This window comes from Calonectris borealis, chromosome Z (genome assembly GCF_964195595.1).
Source record: "Calonectris borealis chromosome Z, bCalBor7.hap1.2, whole genome shotgun sequence".
Lineage (NCBI taxonomy): Eukaryota > Metazoa > Chordata > Aves > Procellariiformes > Procellariidae > Calonectris > Calonectris borealis.
The window spans coordinates 41538602-41559603 of NC_134352.1; the positions used below are offsets into that span (position 1 = coordinate 41538602).

General features: G+C 37.2%; 1 protein-coding gene across 8 annotated transcripts in view; it reads right to left on the bottom strand.

Moving 5' to 3' along the window:
- Positions 1-21002, bottom strand: part of AOPEP (aminopeptidase O (putative)) — a 204331-nt gene that overhangs the window by 99037 nt on the left and 84292 nt on the right. For 5 of the 8 annotated variants that reach the window (XM_075137926.1, XM_075137922.1, XM_075137929.1 and 2 more), the window contains 5 exons: positions 20392-20581; positions 18586-18695; positions 13339-13441; positions 13113-13220; positions 3447-3490 (listed from right to left, as the gene is read on the bottom strand). In XM_075137926.1, the coding sequence (XP_074994027.1) occupies positions 3447-3490; positions 13113-13220; positions 13339-13441; positions 18586-18695; positions 20392-20581 (555 nt within the window). The remainder of the gene's footprint in view (positions 1-3446; positions 3491-13112; positions 13221-13338; positions 13442-18585; positions 18696-20391; positions 20582-21002) is intronic. The other 3 variants (XM_075137924.1, XM_075137925.1, XM_075137927.1) reach the window with 3 other exon arrangements.

Sequence of the window (21002 nt, forward strand, 5' to 3'; positions counted from 1 at the left end):
AAGTCTGCCATATCCAACTGAAAATACTTCAACAAGCATATTTGCTTCATCTGGATATATACATTCATACACATCAATCATTTTCAAAGTAAGCCATTCCAGCTAAATATGGAGGCATAATTAGAGCAAATCAAAGACTAGTGACTGATTAGTGATTCTGTCAACTAGCCATAGCATCCTGCAGATAAGATTTCCTTTGTTTTTTGTCCAGCATATATATTTTGCCTTACCAAAAACATGGAGGAATCAGAAACACTGGAAAAACTCTTCCCCAATGATTTGCTTTGGGAGTTGGGTGCCTATCAGCTGTTTGTCTCCATCAAAATCACCACATTCATGACAATGTGAGTAATGAAGAAAGCAAGGATGAAAGAAAGAGACATATACCTGTATAGCTGCGTAGTTGGAAATTACAGCATTATTTTAACATTGATTTAATACTTACTTGACAATTTATGAAGACATCCAAGGAATGTGGTTAATAAGCCGAAGTTATTAACAGTACAAATAGCAGAGCTGTAACACAAGCCTTCCTTTGTCTATCATGTATAATTAAAACCATAGCTTTATTAGTACACTTATTTATTTTATTGAATGAAATTAAATAAAAAATACCACCAGAAAACCCCAAAGAACAGAACTGACCTGCTCAAAAAAATCTGCAGTCATAAAGAGCACAAGCAGCTGAAACTGTGATTTATCTGAGGCTGGTGAAATTCACCCTTTGTTAAAGGGCCTTAAAAACATTGAGTCTTTGCATGGCTCACATGTTGGGCAGATGTGGAGAGGATCAATTTACAGCAAAGGCTATGGGTGTAAGCCTTGGGGAGGACAGAGCCACTGAGAGTTTTATCAAATCTAATGCACTGGGATATACATAAGAGGGGGTTTTGTTGTTGTTTGGTTTAGTTTGTTTTTTTTTTTTAATGTAGTGAAGTTTCAGATTATATATGAGGAAATAAGATGCCTCAGTTACAGGTGGGATGTATTGTAGATTTTCTACAGAAAGGCCAAGGTAATGTGAGGCTATAGCCAGTGCATGTTACATTTTAAAAGACTGTGAAAACAGAGAAGGATAATGATAGGTACTTGTTTGTCCTTCTTGCCATTAGCCCTTCACACAGAGAAATAATTTGCCTTAAGGGCAAGTTAAGACATTCTAAAGGACCAGAAGGTACTGCTAGGCCTGTCTGATGTCAGTATTCAGCCGCGGTCCAGAAACAGGAGGATCCTGCCTTGGAGAATGGATTCCTACTGCTAACATGCCGTTAAAATTGAGTCAGAGCAGGAAGTGAAGTAGCCCTATAAAGCAGGCATATAATCCTCGTCCTCTGAGTACAGAAGGCAGCAAAAATCAGTGACTGCCACTTAAGAAGTAACATCTGTATCTTGAAACTGCTTATCGCTGGGAATGTACTAAAAAATCTCCTGTAACTAAAAACTAAAGGAATTAAGTACTGGAAGAGTGAGAATCTTTTAGATATAGTCTGCTGCATCCAATAGCAGAAAACTAATGTTGCATTACACCAATATAATAATTACAGAAAATTTCCACACCGTTGTATGATTGCTTTCTGCCAATGTTAATCCTGTTCTCATTACAAAAGTCTCCCATAAGCCAAATTCTACTCCTAGCTACACTAGTTTGCCTCTGTTGCCACAGCTGAGGGCAGGATTTGGCTTGAATCCCTAGTACTAATTTCTCTTTTCTTTTTTTTTTTTTTTTTATGATTAAGTCCAGCCTTCGTTACAAACTTCAGTATATTAAAGTGCTTAATATTTTTCAAGTAAGAAGCATTTAGTTTTAACATTAAAATTTTACTTGGTGGAATTGCACAAGTCTGAGAGGTTTTGTGTGCTATCAAGAATTTTGTTGCTCTAATCTTGAAATTCATTTCATTCCTACGACTGAAATTTTGTGCAAAAAAGCACTCATTAGCAGATGATCTCTAAAAATATTTCGTTTTTATCTTTCCTCCCTTTGCTTTTACCTCAGGCTAGTATTTGTCTGCTAGCAACAGAATACATTCAAGAATGAAAAAACATCTTCATAGCAGATAAGAAATAAACGCCTTCTGTATATCCAGATGTTCCATTATTCTTGGCATTGCTGTTGATAACTGCACCCAAGGTAATTTTGGCAGTAGATAATTTCAGATAAACTATATGGCTGATTGTAAAATGAATTACCATAGATTTGAAATTTTGTCCATACGTTCTGCAGTATGATGCAACACAAATGGAGACATACTTCTTTTGCATTACTCTCACTGAAAGTTTAAATATTTCGGCTTGTTTCTAGGCTGAAAATCGGATGCTTATTCAAATAACGTTTTGCACTGGGTTTGGACTTCAGAGAAATACAAGTGAAAAAAGGAAGGAAAAAAGAGATTTTAATAACAAATCAATGTATAATCATGCCATTAAATAATTCACTTTCCCATATATTTCATTTAATATTCCTGATTATATTTGCCTGGAAACCTGTATCCAATGATTTAAACAAAATATCATTCTACGGTACATCACTGGAAAATGTAACACCACCCAAACTAAACTCATGATGCCACAAAACACATTATATCAATGATAACCAGCTTCTCTGTCCCTCACGCCCTAAGAACAGAAGTGTTTCACTAAAAAACTCAATACATTTGACTTATGAATGTCTTCTCTCCTTTTTTTTCCAAACTACTCACCCAGACTTATGAAGACTTTTAGAATCCTGCTCCCCAAAACTACACTTTTCAAATGAATACATTATTTTTAAAAACTATAATATGTAAAGCTCCACTACAAAGGAATCTGTATTTGTAGCACAGTCTGTAGTAGCACAGAACAAACCAATGGATAAGCAGGGATGGATTCAAAGCTCTGCTTAAGACTAGCTGTATCATCTTCGGCCAGTCACAGTCATATACAGCAGGATTTTGAAGGACATGTCAGGCAACTAACGCTGGATTTCCATTAGCATTTTCCATCCTTCCCTGTTTGGCACACTGTGTGACAGGGAGGGGATGGTACCAGACTACTGCTTGAGGAAAATCCACCTTCTCTGGTTTCCCAGATCCACTGCAAAGCTCTGGCCTCCTTGCTCTAGGGTGCCATGTGCCAAAAGCAGCTGGCAGGAGGATCACAGATTAATTTGAGGAGGCAGCTGTGCCTGGCACCTCAGATCACGTAGTGAACACCGGACCTCACTGCTGCTCTTACATGCAAATTAAAGGCACTGCTTGGGGGGAGCATGGGATAGCAACAACGCAGCAAGTCTCATATTTTTTGTGTATATATGTCTGAGATTTTTCAGAGAAAGATACACACACACTCTTGAAAAAACCAAGCAGAACAATACTAAATGAAATCCTAGTATTTCTGGCTAGCACAGCTGATATTTAAATCTGATTTCTACTTTCTTCCTTGACTTTTCTAGCCGGGTTCTCACTTACTCTTTTTGTTCAGGGATGTCTTCCAACAGCATGCAAAGAAAATCCTGGAAAACAAAACAAGCACCACAGTTAGTATGTCTATGAAGACATAACTCTGTGTCTGCATTGCTAGTGAGCAATGGATTTATAAACACTGCAGATAACAGAATGATAAGAAAGAAGTTTATATATCCACTACAGTGATATACTGCTCAGTTATTTATACAACATATGTTATGTTTGTCAGTTTTCCAACCCACTCAAGCAACAAGTGTCAATATTGAAAGAAAATGGGCTTGAAAAGCCTGCTGACTATTTTAACACAATCCCACATTCCCACTTTTATTTAATCTATAATACACACACACAAACCATATTTAAAACTGTTAAAGGCTGCAGATTCACATACTCAAAGGCTAAGAAACACCAGAATTAAGAGTGTTTACGTTCTCTCCACTGTGCTTAAGTTAACACACTGTCTTTAATTATATAACCACATAAGGCTTTTTTTTTCCTTAATGCACATACTTGATTGGAAGATCACACCTACTCCTCATTCCGTGACAAAATTCACAACGTTGCTGCCAACCACACCAACTAAGGAGTAAATTCTTCAAACAAAAGGTAGCTAGAATTTCTTTCATGGATTTACAAAGAAGGTGCAATGCCAGTGGAACAGCATTACTATCATCCTCACTTTTAACAGTATGATAAGGCATCTTTAGAAAGTTACACCTGACATCACACGAAGGTTCTCTGGCACCACACTCTATACATGACCTAATTTTAATGACAATCACTTTGACACAATGCACTCCTGTGAACAATCTCATAAGAGGATTTATTAATATGAATTATTCATTTATACGCTATTTCATAAAGCGATACACTAATCTTTGTGGAGACAAGTTTCATAGGCTAATGATGTTCCTCACTGCAATATATGAGAGCAGGCTGATTTCTGATTGCAATTACTTGCTCTCTAACGTCTTGAAGCATATTTCCTAAAAGGCAGAAAACTTTTATTTAGGGACTCTGCCACAGCATTCAACAAAAGATGCTGTTTCTCTGTCTGATTATGGCATTGTCAGGGAATCAAAGAAAGGGTGATTGCACAATTGAAACTACTGGTAACACGGTTAAACCTTCCTCCTTTAGATTACAAGTGAGATTCAGGCTATGTTGCAGTGGCTGCAAAATTTGCTTATGACAAAAGGTAAATTACACAGCGCTGGTCTTAGTGTTGCTGTGGCAAGAACGCCATCATTAACTGTGCCAGGAGTCATTCTGTCCTAACTACAGTGTATTGCTGACATGATGACAAGGTGTGAAATCCCCTTATTTCATACTACTACTTGCAGTTCTGTACCCGTATTCTGTACGTAAACAGAACTACTGTCTCCTCCCACTTGTGGAAGCTTTGCTGGAGGTACAGAGTAAGCTTATGTGGAAATAAAGAATATGAAAAGAATATCATTAGAGTTGTGTAAAAAGTAATACTGAAGTGATCATCCTTGACACCATTTGCACCGTCTCGGTATACATTAATGCAGTTAGATTCCCTGATTGGATTGCATCAACTTTTTATAATCAATCCCACAGTACACTTGAAGACACCTCTGGTATTAGAAGTCTTTTTATATTCTGTATATTATACTATGAAACTAAACATCTCCTTTGTGATTAAAGCTGTCTCCATTTTTCCAAATATCTATTAAGGCAGTAACCATCATTCTACACACTTCCTTAAACTTAGGATTAATCTATTCTATCTTATTTTAACTGCTTCTATTTTGATGCTCCAAAACAGAGTAGGAAAACAAATTACCACTTACCTCATATTTGCATGGCTTTTAACATTTGCCTATTATCAAGTCTGCATGACACATCCCATTACAGGTCTGACTTTTCTGTTGCTTCTAATTTTGCCAAACTTTAACCATCTGGAGTGAAATTTTATCCTCAGGCTATTTTTTTCTTCCTCCCCAGACGAAATGGTTCAGAAGTGTCCAAGAGAAAAGTTAGGGGATAATGTGGCGTTTTTTTAAGCTTTGATGCCATTTCTTTAAGAGGTTCTAGTGACCTTACACTTGGAAGCAAAGACTTGTGGATGACCAGAGTAATCATAAATAAACGCAGAGTCAGATCATAAAACAAATTATAGTTTGGTTTTTGTCTTTGTTGCAAGTAATTCAATGAAGCCAGAAAGAAAATATGAGTTAGAAATCACATGCCATCGCAATGCTGCATTATTAACAAACTGGCTTATATTCATATTATTAAATAATCTCACTTCCCTACATACTCCTGTTGTTGTTCCCTGGGTGGAAACCCAGAGGCTAGAAAACAACTTTTCCCTATATACAGAAACTGTTATTCTGCAGTTTGTGGAATTTTAATGACATTTGGCCAAACTGAAAAAGCCTTTGAAAAATGAGTTCACACATGTTTGCTAATGATTTGCTAGACCCTCATAATTAAATTCCCTAAAGACTCTTGTCTGCTCTAACCATAGTCCAGACTGAAGCCAACAATTTTAATCACAACTGCAACTTTGGGCTGCTGATGAGCAGATCAAATCTGGATACAGACTACGAATTGAGATCAAGGAGAAGTTTTCTTTGCACTGTTAATGCATGTAGCGTGTCTGAGTCAAAGGGAAAGAAGAGTGGAGACCCAATGACTGAGAGGTAGGTTGAGAGAAGTAATTTTGAGAACCCTAGGAAAGAAGGCTACTTGAAGCAGTAACTAGACAGATCTGGGTTTAGAAGACCTTTTATTTCATGACTAAAGATGCTATGTTATTACTCCAATTCTTGCCTTGAGCAATGACCAGCATGTTTCTGCTCTTGAACTGTTTTGGGGCACCAGACAGGTACCTCTCTCTGATCACACATGTTGATATTAAATAAAGAACACTGAATATTAAAAGACAAAATATATCCTCTTTATGAAAAACTCAAAACTAGATACTTCAAGTACTTTACGACCAACAGATACTTTCAGTTAAATTCTCTAACTGAAATATAAATGGGGTGCATAAAAGCAACGGAGGTTTTGTGACTAAAAGTGATACATCTAAAAGGACATTCAGTTGGTTACAAAAATACTCCAAATGCACCTCCATCCAATTCCTTATGGAAATCACCCACTCAAAGTTAAACTATCCCTATCAGTTATGCAGTTTATAAATTACATAACTAAATGGCAAATGTTACTTTGTCCCTTTTGGGTGGAAAAATAAATAATGAGCACCATTCCTAGGATCCTGTTTATTTTGAATTCCCTCTCCATTCATCTTCCTGGCTTTCATTTAACAAAATCAGCAACATGTTGAAATCTTTCTCCTGGCGTTTTGGTAACAAGCCCAGAATGCCCCTTCAAAGATGACAACCTCCTACCAAGACTAGGCAAGACTTCCCAAATATATGCTCTATTATCAGGCAGCAATCATTAGCCAGACAACTTAACAGTTTAAGCCCCAGGTGATGGAGCCACTGACTAGCTGCAGTCAAAGGCAGAATTTGTTGCCCATTTACCCCATGCCAATGAACTGCATTCAGATCACCAGGAATTCCCTAAAGAAAAATGACCAATTATTGTGGCAAACAAGAAAACATAGCACATATGAAGCTCTGATAAGGATTTCTGGTAAATCTGGATATTTAAGGTGATATCAGCCCCCTGGATGGCCCTTCCCCGGTATTTCTCTGACTGGTGCTGTGTAGCACAGCAGCAGAAGGCAACCTGTATCCTTATTGAGCTGCCCAAATTCAGAGTCCAGTGCTTTCACACAAACCAATCTTAGTAAACTGTCCATACTAACAAGACTGAATTTGTCCTCTTAGGTACGGTGTGAATAACTAAGGGAAGCAAGTCTTAAATCACCCCAGCTATATTCTAAAAGGGTTTCTGTCAGAGTCCCAGGTCTTTCAAAAAAACCATCTTCGTACATGTCAAAACACCTCAGAACAGATAAGCCTATTCAGGGACCAGATAAGTTGGAAAAATTTTGTTCATTGTCACTTAATGGACTGAACAAAGCATTGGCATTCCTCCTTACCTTACTGACGGGAAGGTTCAAGCTAGATTCCAGGCAGGAACGCGAAGGCATAGAGTTTGAACAAGCCTCCTCCTTATGCTTGGATAGCAGAGCCTATGTTGCCTCAAATTCACTTCTAATTTCTTTGGAAGTTACACAAATTCTCACTGTCCACTAAAAATACTAAATATACCACCACCTAAAAATTTAAATTAAACACAGATTCCTTCTATTTTACATGTATAAACATGTAAGAACACACATATATACCTACGAAAAAGATGAGGAAATAGGTCTGTTATGTATCAATGGTTCTACATAGAGACCTCAATCGTTCTTTGGACTTCTGTTTAAGACTATCTGGCAGAAAATCATACGTAAGATGCATTTGACTCTGATTATTTAAAATACATCTCACTAAATCAAACAAAAAATGGAGCTGTGATTCAGCACTCATAAAACCTACATGCTTTGGGACTGCTCCCTTGTCAGTTTACTCTGGTCAGAATTAAAGAATTTATCTTTTTTCCTATCGGGTGATATTGCGTAACAAGTTACCATCTAATTTTAAGCTTGAAAGATGCTAAATGGAAGCTAAGCAAATATAAAAACTTTAGGTCAGCAGAGGAGTGAAAGACTACTGTAACGGAAGTGGAAATGCAAAAAAATACTCCACAGATGAAAACTGAGGTTCAAGACTTAGTAAGTTCAGCAGCTATGGGAAGGATTTGTGTATTCTATCAGAAAGGTCCAAGCCATTTTCAGATATATGAGTCATTTCCCTGATAGAAGACAATTATATGTGTAAAACTTACTGCTTCTTTTAGGATCTTTATACTTGAGATAAATGATACCAAAAGATACTTTTTCTTATACAACTATACTATTGGACATTAAAATGTGTGACACATCAACTGACTTTTTAATCACACACAGGTATTATACATGATTATAAAACATCTGGGCTCCTCTTAGCTTCACTTCTCTCTGCTTTCTTCTCCAGTTCCATTTCTAGCCCTACTTCATTCTGATCTCTCTGTCCTTTAAAACATATTTTATCTTACGTAATTGTGAAAAAAGTGTATCAGAACTAAGGAATAGAAAGTTTTCTCACCAAAAAAAATCTTGCCTTATAACATGTTAATGACTTTTACTAACCTAGTCTTACTTATACGTCAAGTACAATATTTCATACGTTCCTTCTTTCAAGATAGTTGTACTGAAATATGGCCTGAAGCTAGTCAGATTTTTATATACAAACACAATGGGTTGTCAAAATGTGCAGTGTAATTAACTGATCCATACCTTAATAAATTGTCACATACATAAGCATTTTAAACACAGTTAATCTCGGGTTAAAATGTCTGATCTAGTGAAGTAGTCTTTTTTATTGCCTTACACTTGTTAGAACTTAAAAAGTTGAACAGAAAGAAAAGCATACTGCATGGTAAATAAAGTGCCTATGAACAATGAACAGAGAACAAAATACCAAACAGCTGCTTCATATGAGAGCAACACCTATTCTACATAAATAAGGCAAAGGTCTTTGGAAAAAAAATAGTGAAAGGACGGTGATCATGTAGTAATTAAAGGTTGTCTCATGATGCATACATATAAGGAAAGTGAATGAAGGCTAAATGGTGCACAGCTAACAAAAAAGTAGGAATATGTTCATTTATGCAAGAAATGGAACAGGAAACTAACTCAATCTGAGTAAAACTGACTCATCTATTTCTGTTTTCCAAGCACATGAGAGTGTAGAAAGCAAAGACCCCTGTGGATGGGACAGCGCCAGAGTCCAAACCAAACTCCACTCATGTCAACAGTTTGCTCAAGTTCACAAGACAGTAAGCATGGAATAGCTGGGGCCAAACTTTTTAATTCAACTTCTATCTAAAGAAAAGATTCTAGAGGTTGAGACATCAAAATACATGCACACTGCATGCTTAGACTTCCAATTCTAGTTACAAGAGTTCTACAAGCTAATAGATAGTTGAATGGTGATTTGTGTGTGCAGATACCAATTTTATAAAATGATGATAATAGTATGTGCCTTTGCAAATCAATGTGCAGGAACATGTTGATATAGGTGCATACACAGTGAGCTTTAAAACTTTGAAGAATAGCATAAATTATGATTTTTTTTAAGCGCTGCCTCCTTAACTGTCATTTCACCATAGCAAATTATAACTCTATCAGATAGATGAAAGCTACAGACCTTGGGTTATTATTATAGCAGACAGAACTAGATGAAAATTAAAGTCTGCAAACAATTCAATTCCCAAAGTGTTTGTATTTCAATATCAAACTGAACAACAGCTCTGTTAGGTATATCAGCAACTTGCACTCCTTTCTATTTATTTATAGTCAGTAACACTCCATTCATTATTTAAAAAGTTCATTCAAAGCAGTTACTAAGTGAATGCTCTCACAGAAAGAAAAATGGAGGATTTTTTAAAAATCCTTCTCAAAGATTGCAGACTTGCTTTACTCATCTGTTGCTAACTCAACTAAAATAAACAAAAACTACTATTAAAAACATACTGAGCATGCAATCAAAATGAAGGAAAAAGGCAAACTGATTAATGTTTCACATCTGAAGTCATTTCCTTGCACCTGCAGCTCCCATCTAGGAAAAATACTACAAACACCACTGAAAACAAGACTAGTATTCAGAACATGGGCAATTATTTTCACTGTTTTTACTTTTCCTTCTCCCCACAATTCCTAAAGCTGGGAACTTCTACAATTATTTTGGACAAGGTGAAAGTACAACACTATGATATTTAAACTTACCATTTGCACCTCTATTTATTTTAAATCTTTCATTCATTTAAACATTGACAGCACATTTGTTCAAGAAGGAACCTGAATAATAAACTTTGTACTAACTTGACTTCATTGCTTCTGCATTTGCAATTCCTGCTGTGATTGCTTATCTACCTATACCAGACACCGACATAAATACAATCTTTAAGATTTCTGCATTTACAATTGGATATAGCGCTATCCCCTATTCATTTTTAACATAGTGACCAAACAACAGGATGATGTTAAAACTCTCTTCCAAGCAACTTCAATGGGAGCTGGATTTAGGCTGCTGTGAAACAGGGTAAAAGCACAAAAAGCACACAATAAAAGTTGTATAGTACACGGCTCTTTCTCCACCAAATCACGTATCTTCAAATGAAGTAAGATATCTTTTTTTGACTTACATTAAGTACATAGCTATGGACATATTGCACGTATTTAAATAAAAAGTAGCCTAAGAAACCTGAAATAAAAGCATCACTTATTCTTGCTTGAATAATTAAAAACACTGAACAATTTTTTATCCAATAAACAAAATGGTTGTTTCTGGGTGCAGAAACAACATAACAGTATTTAATCTTATGAGACTGGAGTTAGATAAGCTACAAATTGACATTTCATAGCAGAGTGCTGTACAAAGGGAGAAGTCTCCAGTAGATGGGTAGTTCAATTACAATGCAATCTAGCTATCATGACTAACAGTACAATGTGCTAAGACATTCTGGAGCATTTAAACAGTCTATTGACACAATGTATCTCACATCAACCAGGAGCAACAAGCTAACTTTTTCTCACCAAAATGCGAGCACCATTCCTACCACCGGATTAAAACACTGGGCATCTTTCATGTTTTTAGCAGTTTCATGATCTCTTTCATTTTCAAGAAGTTCCCAGTTGTGTAGTAGTGAAGCATCATACTTATGATTTTGGACATCATAATGTAGACAAGGCTTACATAGTCACTGGCATTTTCCACACTATGCCAAATGTGACTGCTCAGAGTCTCAGTAACATGGTACAGTAAACAGCTGCAGCAGTGGAAACATCAACTCTCTTAACACCGCTAACGTTTCTCCACAGGGCAGAGCTGCTGCAGTAGAGCCATTATGCCTAACTTCTGGGTGACTTGACACACGAAAGAATCCACAGGTCTGTGAGTAAGATACATGGGCATACACGTCACCCCATAAGAGTGAGATTCAAAACAGCAAGCGCACAAGCAAAGAATCACTGTGGCTGGAAGAAACAGGAAAGTGTTAGACCCCATTCCCTCAAAATCAGAGGCCCTTACTCCGTGTTGCAAGGAGACGCTTATGGCCATCCTGAATCCCCTCAAAGATTTCAACTGCAACTCCAGAAAAGACAGACTTCAGCAAAGAAATTGGTTTCAGAAATTCACTCACACCCCTTCTCTTCTCTCTTCCCCTGCCCCTCACTCTCATCACACTGCTCTTCTAGTGATGCCAACTATTTGTCATGTTGTGCCTTTTGTTCCAGGCCTGTTTTTAACTGTGATGAGTTCAGTGACCTGGTTCACAGACACCCCCATGAATGGCTGTCTTCACAGCATTACAGAAGCAATAAGCTGCAGAGCCATGGCACAAGCTGGATTCATCACCAATGACAGGATTTCCTAGAACTTTGGGTTTGGAGAGCTATGTCATTACATTCTCAAAACAAAACACTGGAGGACAAGACTAATGCTACAGCCAGTGGTTACAGGACTCTTTCAGAAAGACCCAAGAGGAGGTAAATTTCTATTTTATAAACAGAAACCACCAGCCCAGGTGGGTTCTGTACATAACAGATGGTACAATGTAATGTGGTGTGATTTGCTCAATCTTTGCTTTTGAAGCTGTTCTGCTTTGCATGGAATAATTATACACCATTTAGGTCAGCAAGAGAACAAGCTAAGTCAGTACTTCAAGTGATTAATTTATGCAGCTGGACTTAGGGAGGGCAGATTCCGATTCCTAATTCAACGTTATTTTTCACAACCAAGCCTTCACCAATCCAGGAAGAAATCCTGTTCTATGAGAACAACTGCTCTTAAGAGTGAGCTGCCACTGCATGGTATCACTGTCAGAGAAAATCTACTGCAAGAAAGAAGCAGCACATCTTAAACATCCCTTTTAGATTAATACTTCAGTAACAGAATGTTTTAGAAAGCATGGGAGTATGGACCATGATGAGGAAACCCATACAGTGGCTGTGACGAGAGTGTAATACAGGTGGGTGCAATGTCACAGAGTGATGGGGACATCCCTGTCTGACTTGGTGAGAAAGAGACCGTCCTCATAAGAAAGACTGTGAAATTATAAGCATTGAAAGAAGCAGCATGCAGAGAGGAAGGAAATAAAGTCAGAAATATAACGTGCATGCACTTGTTACAACTTGTAACTTGTTACAAGTTTTCAGTTACATTCCTACTCTGTGTTTCTTCTCTCTCAGAAACAGAGGGGTATCAAGGAAAAGACTGACTGATCACAACCAAATCCCATGAGCTAAAAGACTACAGGAGACAATTCCAGTACGGTAAATGACCCTATCTTTGAGAACATCAGCACCTATGAACACTGACCTTTCAAAGTATCAAGTTTAAAAAAAAAAATCACCTATTGTTTACATTATCAGATACTAGCAGGGTGTCCGATTTATGTATCACCCTGAAAAAAATGTTCTGCCTCTAGCAGGTAGGAATTTCACCAATATTGCCAAGCTACAATTGCCTCTCTCTTTTCACCACAACCAGAAGTAGTGATTTAGATAGTCAAACCAAAAATTTAGGTAATTTGTTTTTTTCAGAAAGTGAGGAACAACCCCAAGCACAGTACCTGAGAAAGAACAAGCTGCCCATGGAACTTATGGACAAATTTTCGTAAAGATGCAAAGTATGAAGTCTCTCCTATTGTCTTTGCCAGAGACCGCAAAAGGAAATAACCCTGCAAGAAATTAAGCCAGAAACAAATAGGATGCTATGAATTCACTGATATTTAGAAGAAAGAATTCTTTATCATATTAGTAAAGCAATTTCAATAAAAATCAGCTGACAACACTCACCTTCAAATAGTGAACCTGCATGAAGATTTTTTCTGCTTTAAGACCATGTTTGACAACAGATGCTCCAGACTCACTCAATTCTCCTGTGCTCTCCCTGTTGGGCCTAAAATGGTAACACACATCATTAAGTCTTGGATAAGTAAGTAAAGAAATAACTCATACATTACACGTTCTCATAGTTGAAAGCATCGTGAATGACATAGTAAATTTAGATACCTGTGACTAGTTTAGTCTTTTTCTTTACCCTAAGTAAATAACTTGGCTTAGGCAAACAAACAAGCACATTTCATACTTTTAATGCAATTTTGTACATAGCTGACTAGACAGCCGGGGTACAAATTAAATCCATCACTAAGCTGGTGTACTCTTTCACTGCCAGCATGACATCACCTCACATGCCATTCTACAGTGTACAGACAAATTATGAACACAGAAAAACAAACAAAAAAAGACATTTTAAGCAAAAGGGAAGGAAAGAGAAGGGAAGGGAAGGAAATGGAAGGAAAGGGAAGGGAAGGGAAGGGGAGGGTATTGAAGTCATTACGTTCAACTAGAGATTTCTCTTCTTATACCTGAACATTAGCTTAACAGCTTACATGACTATACTTGCAAGAATAACCTCTTTCCTCTGCATACAATACATGGCAGAAGAAATAATGTTCTAGTTTTCATTTTTGCTGTTTGGGGTTAGAAGAAAAGTAGTTGAAGTTTTGAAAGAGCAAGCCTTTCACACACACAGAGGTTGGGTTTACAGACAATAATGTCTTGAACAAACCTACTTCTTTACTGCCTGATTTTGAAGTGTAATACAGCATTTGGTATGCCAGAAATCTACAGCAGTGAAGTTTGGAGGAATTCTAGGCTTTTATGAACACAGAGTGAAACTAAAGAGAAGCTATGCAAACATTTTTTTCTTCATTTGTAAGCAGTGCCTTCACAGGCATAGTACTGAAAAGCCCTCTAGCTTTTTTTCTTCCATCGAGAAAACATCCCACCTAACAGTGGTCTGAGAACAGATGTCTGTCTTAGGAGCCTAACCCTGTGACTGAAACAACCTCTCCAATTCCAAGTGTGGATTTTGAAATGGCCAGTCTTGGAAACTAAACATCTTTCCCCCACTTCTACAGAATAGGGGCAACACAGCAGTGCAGGAGTCTTCAGATCACTCACATGCTTCTCATGAGCTAATCTCTGTGATCAAATTTCTTTCATATCTATGGGGAAAACATTCTTCTTTTTTTATATCTGTGTAATGGTTTCTTATTAGAGTTTTGTCCAGAGTGCTAAGTTGTTTTTTTTCACTCTTTAGGCACTATATTTAGGACCTGTGCACATGAAATCCACTTCACACAGTAAAATCTTGATAAAATACAACTGTTTGAAATAAAACAGAAAAACAATATGCAGATTCAATTTTACACTGTTCCTAACACAGTCCTTTACCATGCTATAGTTCATATTTTCTTTCAAGGAAGATCTTCCTTCAACATTGAAAGGAGGAGATCAAGAACTGATTTCTTATCCTATGGTAACTCCAGTTCTTTAAGACAATGTAACCATTGCAGACCCACTGTAGAAGAGCAGAGGTCCACCTATTTCCATTCCGGATCAGTCTCTTGGAAGGAAGGCCTGCTAGCATTCCATACACGACTTTGCATTGTTCCCTACATATATAAAATGCTCAAACGGCTTCATTTGTCTCATAATAAATAGCCCAGTCTATCGACTTTAAAAAATGGAGTTTGAGCACAGGCTACAGGATCCACACTAAACTGAACTACTTCCCATAATTACAATTATTCTAAATTAGGCAACCATCCTTCCTTCCTTCCTCCTCCAACTTTGTGCCTGTCTAGTCACTGGCCTAGCAAGTGACTAGAAAGCACTACTGCATCTGGATGATGGTACTGAAGAATCTGCTTTTGCAAAGGATGTATATATACCCCTGATAATGTCTGCAAAAGAGTGTAAATATTCAGAAAGTTACCCTGTTCTCTGCTGTCAGTACTTCTGCACACTATTTTAAAGCAATGTTTAGTATATTTACAACACATTGAAGGTACAGAGGCTGAAAGTTTGTTACACTGACCTACAAAACCTAGCATCTAACCTAGCTGATGAAGCTAGCATAATGCTAAAGGCAAGCTGATTCAAGGTATTCAAGCTGCTACCTGGCACATTTAGATACTGGCAAATTTCTGAAGGAAGCAAAAGATGCTGCTTTTTGTTTGCTGTGCAAAGTAGTACATTGTACAAAGTAAAAGTACAATTCACCAGGGAGTCCTTGGTAATTAAATGCTCTGATGTGCTAGGTAGTCATGAAAACCTATGCAGAGACCACGAGAGACCATCTGAAAGGCACATTTCCTATCAGTGTGATAGAATAAAACTCTTTAAACACCTGCAGAGCAGTCAGAGAGCATTGCTTCAGGAGGGAAATGGACTTGACTCAAGTGGAACTCAGAGACAAATTTGTAATTAGATATTAACACTACTTTGCCTTAATGAAGAATCACAAGCTGAAGTTCAGTCATAAGGGCCAGGACATGAAACAATCTCAACACCAGCTTTATTCCACAGAATGACTGCCAGGACATATTTTTACAGGTGCTTTTATCCCTGCAGGTTTGCTTCAAACTCTGTGAGGAAATACACAGGATTTTGTCTGAAGTCTTACCCTGTACGAGCACTACAGTGCCACAAATTCCTTCTTTAATACTAAGATTTGCTGGTGCTGCCTTTCAGAGTTGCTGCCTGCTGAAAAGACACTTACCTGCTTCTTCCATACCTGACTTCTTTTTTCACAGGTAACTTATGAGATGCTACTATAACATAATGTCAAATACCCATAATAAGAAGAAACATCATGCTGATGATCAGTTTGCTGAGCGGCTTCACCTAGTCTGAACAGGTGTTCATTTGCTGGGTCAAAAGTTAATAGGATCAGCTGACAAGTTTTGAGCAGAGTTTTTCTGCTGTCAGAAGAAAGCACAGAAAATAGTATGATGGTCCAGCAGGGAACAAAAAAGTAATTGAAGAATAAGCTTATGCTTAGGAAGAGTGGGTTGGCTGATTTTTTTCTTCCTGACATAATTAGCAAGAAGTAAAGAAGTTATCATTTAATTTTAATATCCTTGTATAAAAACACAAGCCTGAACCAGCACAAGCCTCAGTACAGACTCAAAACCCAGTACAATGCCAAGACTGACATTTTCTCTCTTACATACCAACTCTGGAAAGCACATGGACATACTTTCAGAAGCAAGAAGAAAAGAAAAAAAAAGAGCAAACATGCAAAGAGAGAACCAAGTCCATGCCACAAAAGTAGTAGAGAATATTTATATCTGACTGAAACCAATGGAAAGTCCTTAAATGCAACCACAGGAAACTAGAGACATCAGAGAGGAAGAGATTGCCAGAATCCCAAGCTGGCATCGTGTTCCTCTCTTGAAGTGTATATTAGAGACATATTTTTCAAACAAGAAACGATTTGTCGTTCTTTTGTATTAGCATTGAGAATACCACTGTGCAAAAGGTAAGCAGCATGCTTATGACAGAGACTTATGTCTACTAACTGTGGAAGTCAATAAAAAGCTTAAGTTTCAATTTCAAGATAAATCAATCCTTCCTTCCTTCAAACTACAAAGGATATTTTGACCCTTAGAAAAATTATTTTAAAAATGTACACCACATACACATTTTATTAAAAGTAATAACTACACAATTAATGCAAAAGACGGCAAATGTGATTCCATAATGCTGAAAATGGAACCATACATCCAGATAAGCCTCATATCACAAGAACCAGTGTTCCTAAAAATAACTTATTTTAAAACAAACAAACAAAAACCCCAGCATCTGTCAATCAGTAGTTGTGTTGGTAGCAGCTGTATGACAGCTAGTGATAAGGCTTGCTTTTGTATTTATACCTATCATCAAATTGCACACTTGCAAATGTGTAACTTCACTGATTCTGCTTACACGTAGGATACAAAATTCATCAATAAACATGAAGTAAAACAGAACAATGAAAGACTATAGTTATGCAAAGTTGATGACACGTTTTCAGGTGATATGAGGCCATAGAGAGGAATTTCTATGTTGGTGAACAGCGCCCAAATATAAGACTTTTAGGTCCTACTGGGAAAGCACAAAAAGAAAGGAAGACCTCAAAATGAATGAAATGGCAACAGTCTTCCAAAAACATTTAAAAGTTGATTATATATAAGACGACAATCAATTTGTTCTTCACTTCCACTTGGTGAAAGAAAAGAAGAAATCTACATTGTCTGAAATAAACAATATTTGAACTGTGCATTAGAATGCAATTTTTAACTGTTAACACTAAAACAGCTTAGCTAGGTAAAAAAGGAAACTTTTTTATTGGAGGTTTCTAAGAACATGTTAGCAAAAACTTGCTTAAGATGGTCTGTGTATACTGCCTGTATTTCAGGGCAGGAGAACGGTCTACATAATCTCTTGAAATCTTTGCCTGTACTTCTGTGATTTGGTCAGTGTAGGGCTAATTTGAGTTAGGATTAGTAAACTTGTTTTTCTTGGTCAAAGACTGTGGGGAGACAAGCAGTGGAGATGTTAGGCAGCCGCTCAAGATAAAAGACTATGGCAAATTCCCAAGACACCAATCAGAACAGCCCAGATTATTAATCATTAGCAAAGTGAGAATCTTTTTTTGATCTAATGTCTTTAGCTATGTAAGAAGCAGCCTTGAGCTCAGCATCTGGTACCTAAAGACCAAAATTTTGTTTAAATAGCATTATTAGTTGTTTCTAAAGAGAGAGTAGGTTTATATAGTTCATTCTGCTTTTTCCTTTGTTTTTTAAAGCTTCATTCAGCTTGGCAGTTAAGGTACCATACTCCTGTATGTGCTTGTCTTCAGCTACACAAGGTGAATCTGTTACGGCTTCAAACAGTGAACTTTGTTCAGGAAATGGCCTTTTTTTTCCCCTGAATAGAGGCTCTTGTAAACTGCTTAGAGCCATTTTATATCAAACTAAATCCCATGGTTTTTGAAAGCTTTCTATAACAAAGAGAAAAGCAATTGCATTATACAGAAGGTTAATAACCTAGTCAATTTAATTTGACTTTTCTTTTTTCTTCAGAAGGAAATAAGGAAATGCAGTGGATTTAATCAGATGATTTGGATGCATATCCTCTGAAGGGAGAAAATGGTGGAAAACAGGAGAGAGAGAACATGCAAAAGCAAAGGTTACGCTGTCATGTTGTTACCTTAAAATTTGCAGCTCTTCTTCAGAGTTCTGCACCTCATCTCTGAGTCGTCGCCAGCGAAGTAAGGCTTTCAATTCCTGCTGCCCTTTTATTTCATCATGTGACAGCTGCTTAGTGTACAAAAACCACATATCATTGATTGCTGTTTCCCAACAGACAATAATAATTTTCAGAAAGAGAAACTTGTTTTGTTTCCCTTTAACGTGCAGAAGATGCAGAAAACAGTACCGCTATCCGTGATAAAAACAAACAAACCAAAAAATAACAGTTGCTGCTATAAGAGTTAATATCAGCCCTAAGGAAAACAGAAGCCTCGCTGTGCGCAGCAAATCAATAGTCGGTTAAATATTTCTGCCTGAGGAGAGAGATGGGCATGTTGTTTTCCCTTTAGTGACTGGCAATAAGTGAACTGACTGTACAGTACAGATACCTGGCATATCAGTTTTGGATGCATCTTTACTCTTCCCAGCCTTGAAAGCAAAGAGCTGTTTTGTGTCCTGACTTCACTCCTCTTTCCTGTTACTGCTGACACACTCATGAAAGCCCGCTGTTGTATTTTCCCCCACTTACGCAATATTAACAGAGATGCATGCATATGAAATAAATGCCAGGTTGTCAGCTCACAAAAAACAACTAATTTATGCTTCTTTATTATAAGAAAAGATGGGAGATGGGAGAAACCAAAAGCAGCTAATATTATCCTGCATTAAACCAATATTTCAGTCACATGAAATCATTGTCAGGAACTATGGAATATACTTATAATCTTACAATTGTATGATTGCACCAAAACTACTCATAAATTCTAAAAAGGAAAAAAAAAAAGCAATAATACCTTTTCTGACCTTATAAATTAACAAGGGGCACTAATCACCCCATTTTGTTCCTTACTGCTTTCCATTCAGCTACATGGAAAGGTGTCTACTACAATGAAAATGCTTTCAAGTGACTCATGAAAGTGTAGAATTAATGTGAACAGCTCACAGCAGAGGAGTGATGCTCAATGTAAGGGTAGAAAGGAGTTTTAGGACCAGAAGGGAAAAGCAAAGTATTTGGACAGTCTTCCTCTCTTTTTTGTTCCAGAAACATGGTAAGTGACAAGGAATTCTGTTTTATTCGGTGCTATAAATATGTCTGATACTTAATAAAATGGAGGCTCAAAGAGTGTACGATGTCAGTTCCCAGCCCCACCTGCTCTTCCACAGATGGAGCTCTGCAGACTTAAGGGGTAGAATCAGGGCCTGACAGAAGCACAGAAGAAATTACTAACACATGAAATGCTTGAAGTAGCAGAGGTACAACAAAAATGAGAATTGGATCAGTAAACCACTTTACTAGCTCACATGCAATGTATGAGCTTTTTCACTTTAAGGCAGACGATTTCTAAGCCTCTGACACGAGGGTAACTCTTGCTGGGCAGTATAAGAGAAAAAAAGTGTAAGTGCTGCTGCCCTATTTCATCAGCTTCCATTTTGTTTTGAGGTACGTTTCTTGGCTGTTTGCTGGACAAAACCAGACCACTTTCATTAGGTGCCTGGAATATTACAATATTCACTAAGACTGCTGATTATTCCAGTTTCAGGAACACAAGTGGAAAGAATGCAGAGAAACTGTTTGATAGCTGCACTGACCTCTACCTCTGTAAAGATTAGTTTTCATTGTGGATCAGGAAGGATTTTTTTTTATGTTTTTTTAAATCAAGTTACCGTGCAAATTCCAGTATTATTTTAAAAGACTTATCTTCATAACACGGGATTTAATTTTGATTTCCACATAATTCAATTGAGAAGTGATGTATTACCTTACCTGTTGTGCCCTAGCCCAAAATATATCTTCTAAAAAGGTGGCAAACCCTTCACTTATCCACTCTTCAGTCCAATCACGAGCACCAATGGCCAGTCCAAACCAAGCATGAGCAATTTCATGGCACAGACGTGTTCCACAGAGATGGCTCCCTCCCGGTAATACACTCTGTGACAAGAAGATGATGTGTGGGCTGCACAATAGGAATGAGCAACAAAATACATTATTGACCTGTTATTACATGCATTGCATGGCCATAATAATGTATAGGCTTTATTAGCCTTGTCAGCCTGTTATTACTATATGCATGCTAGGTCATGACTGACAATTTATAGCTCAGACGTTTAAAGGAATTAGGTTGTACTTTATTGTTGATTGGCAGAGAATCAAACTAAAATTCTGCCAAGCAGTTGTTTTGTATTCAACCGTCAAACAGCTATTACCTGTAAGTAGTAACTTAAACCAAAGTTTTGTATTTTTCAAATTACAAGACTGATTTATTTCAATAGAAGCATTTATATATAAGCCAGCATAATAAAAGATGAGCAGGTGTGAATATAGGCAGCAAGAATTTATCAGTTAAATGATCAAAGCTGGAAATAAATAAAGCAGAA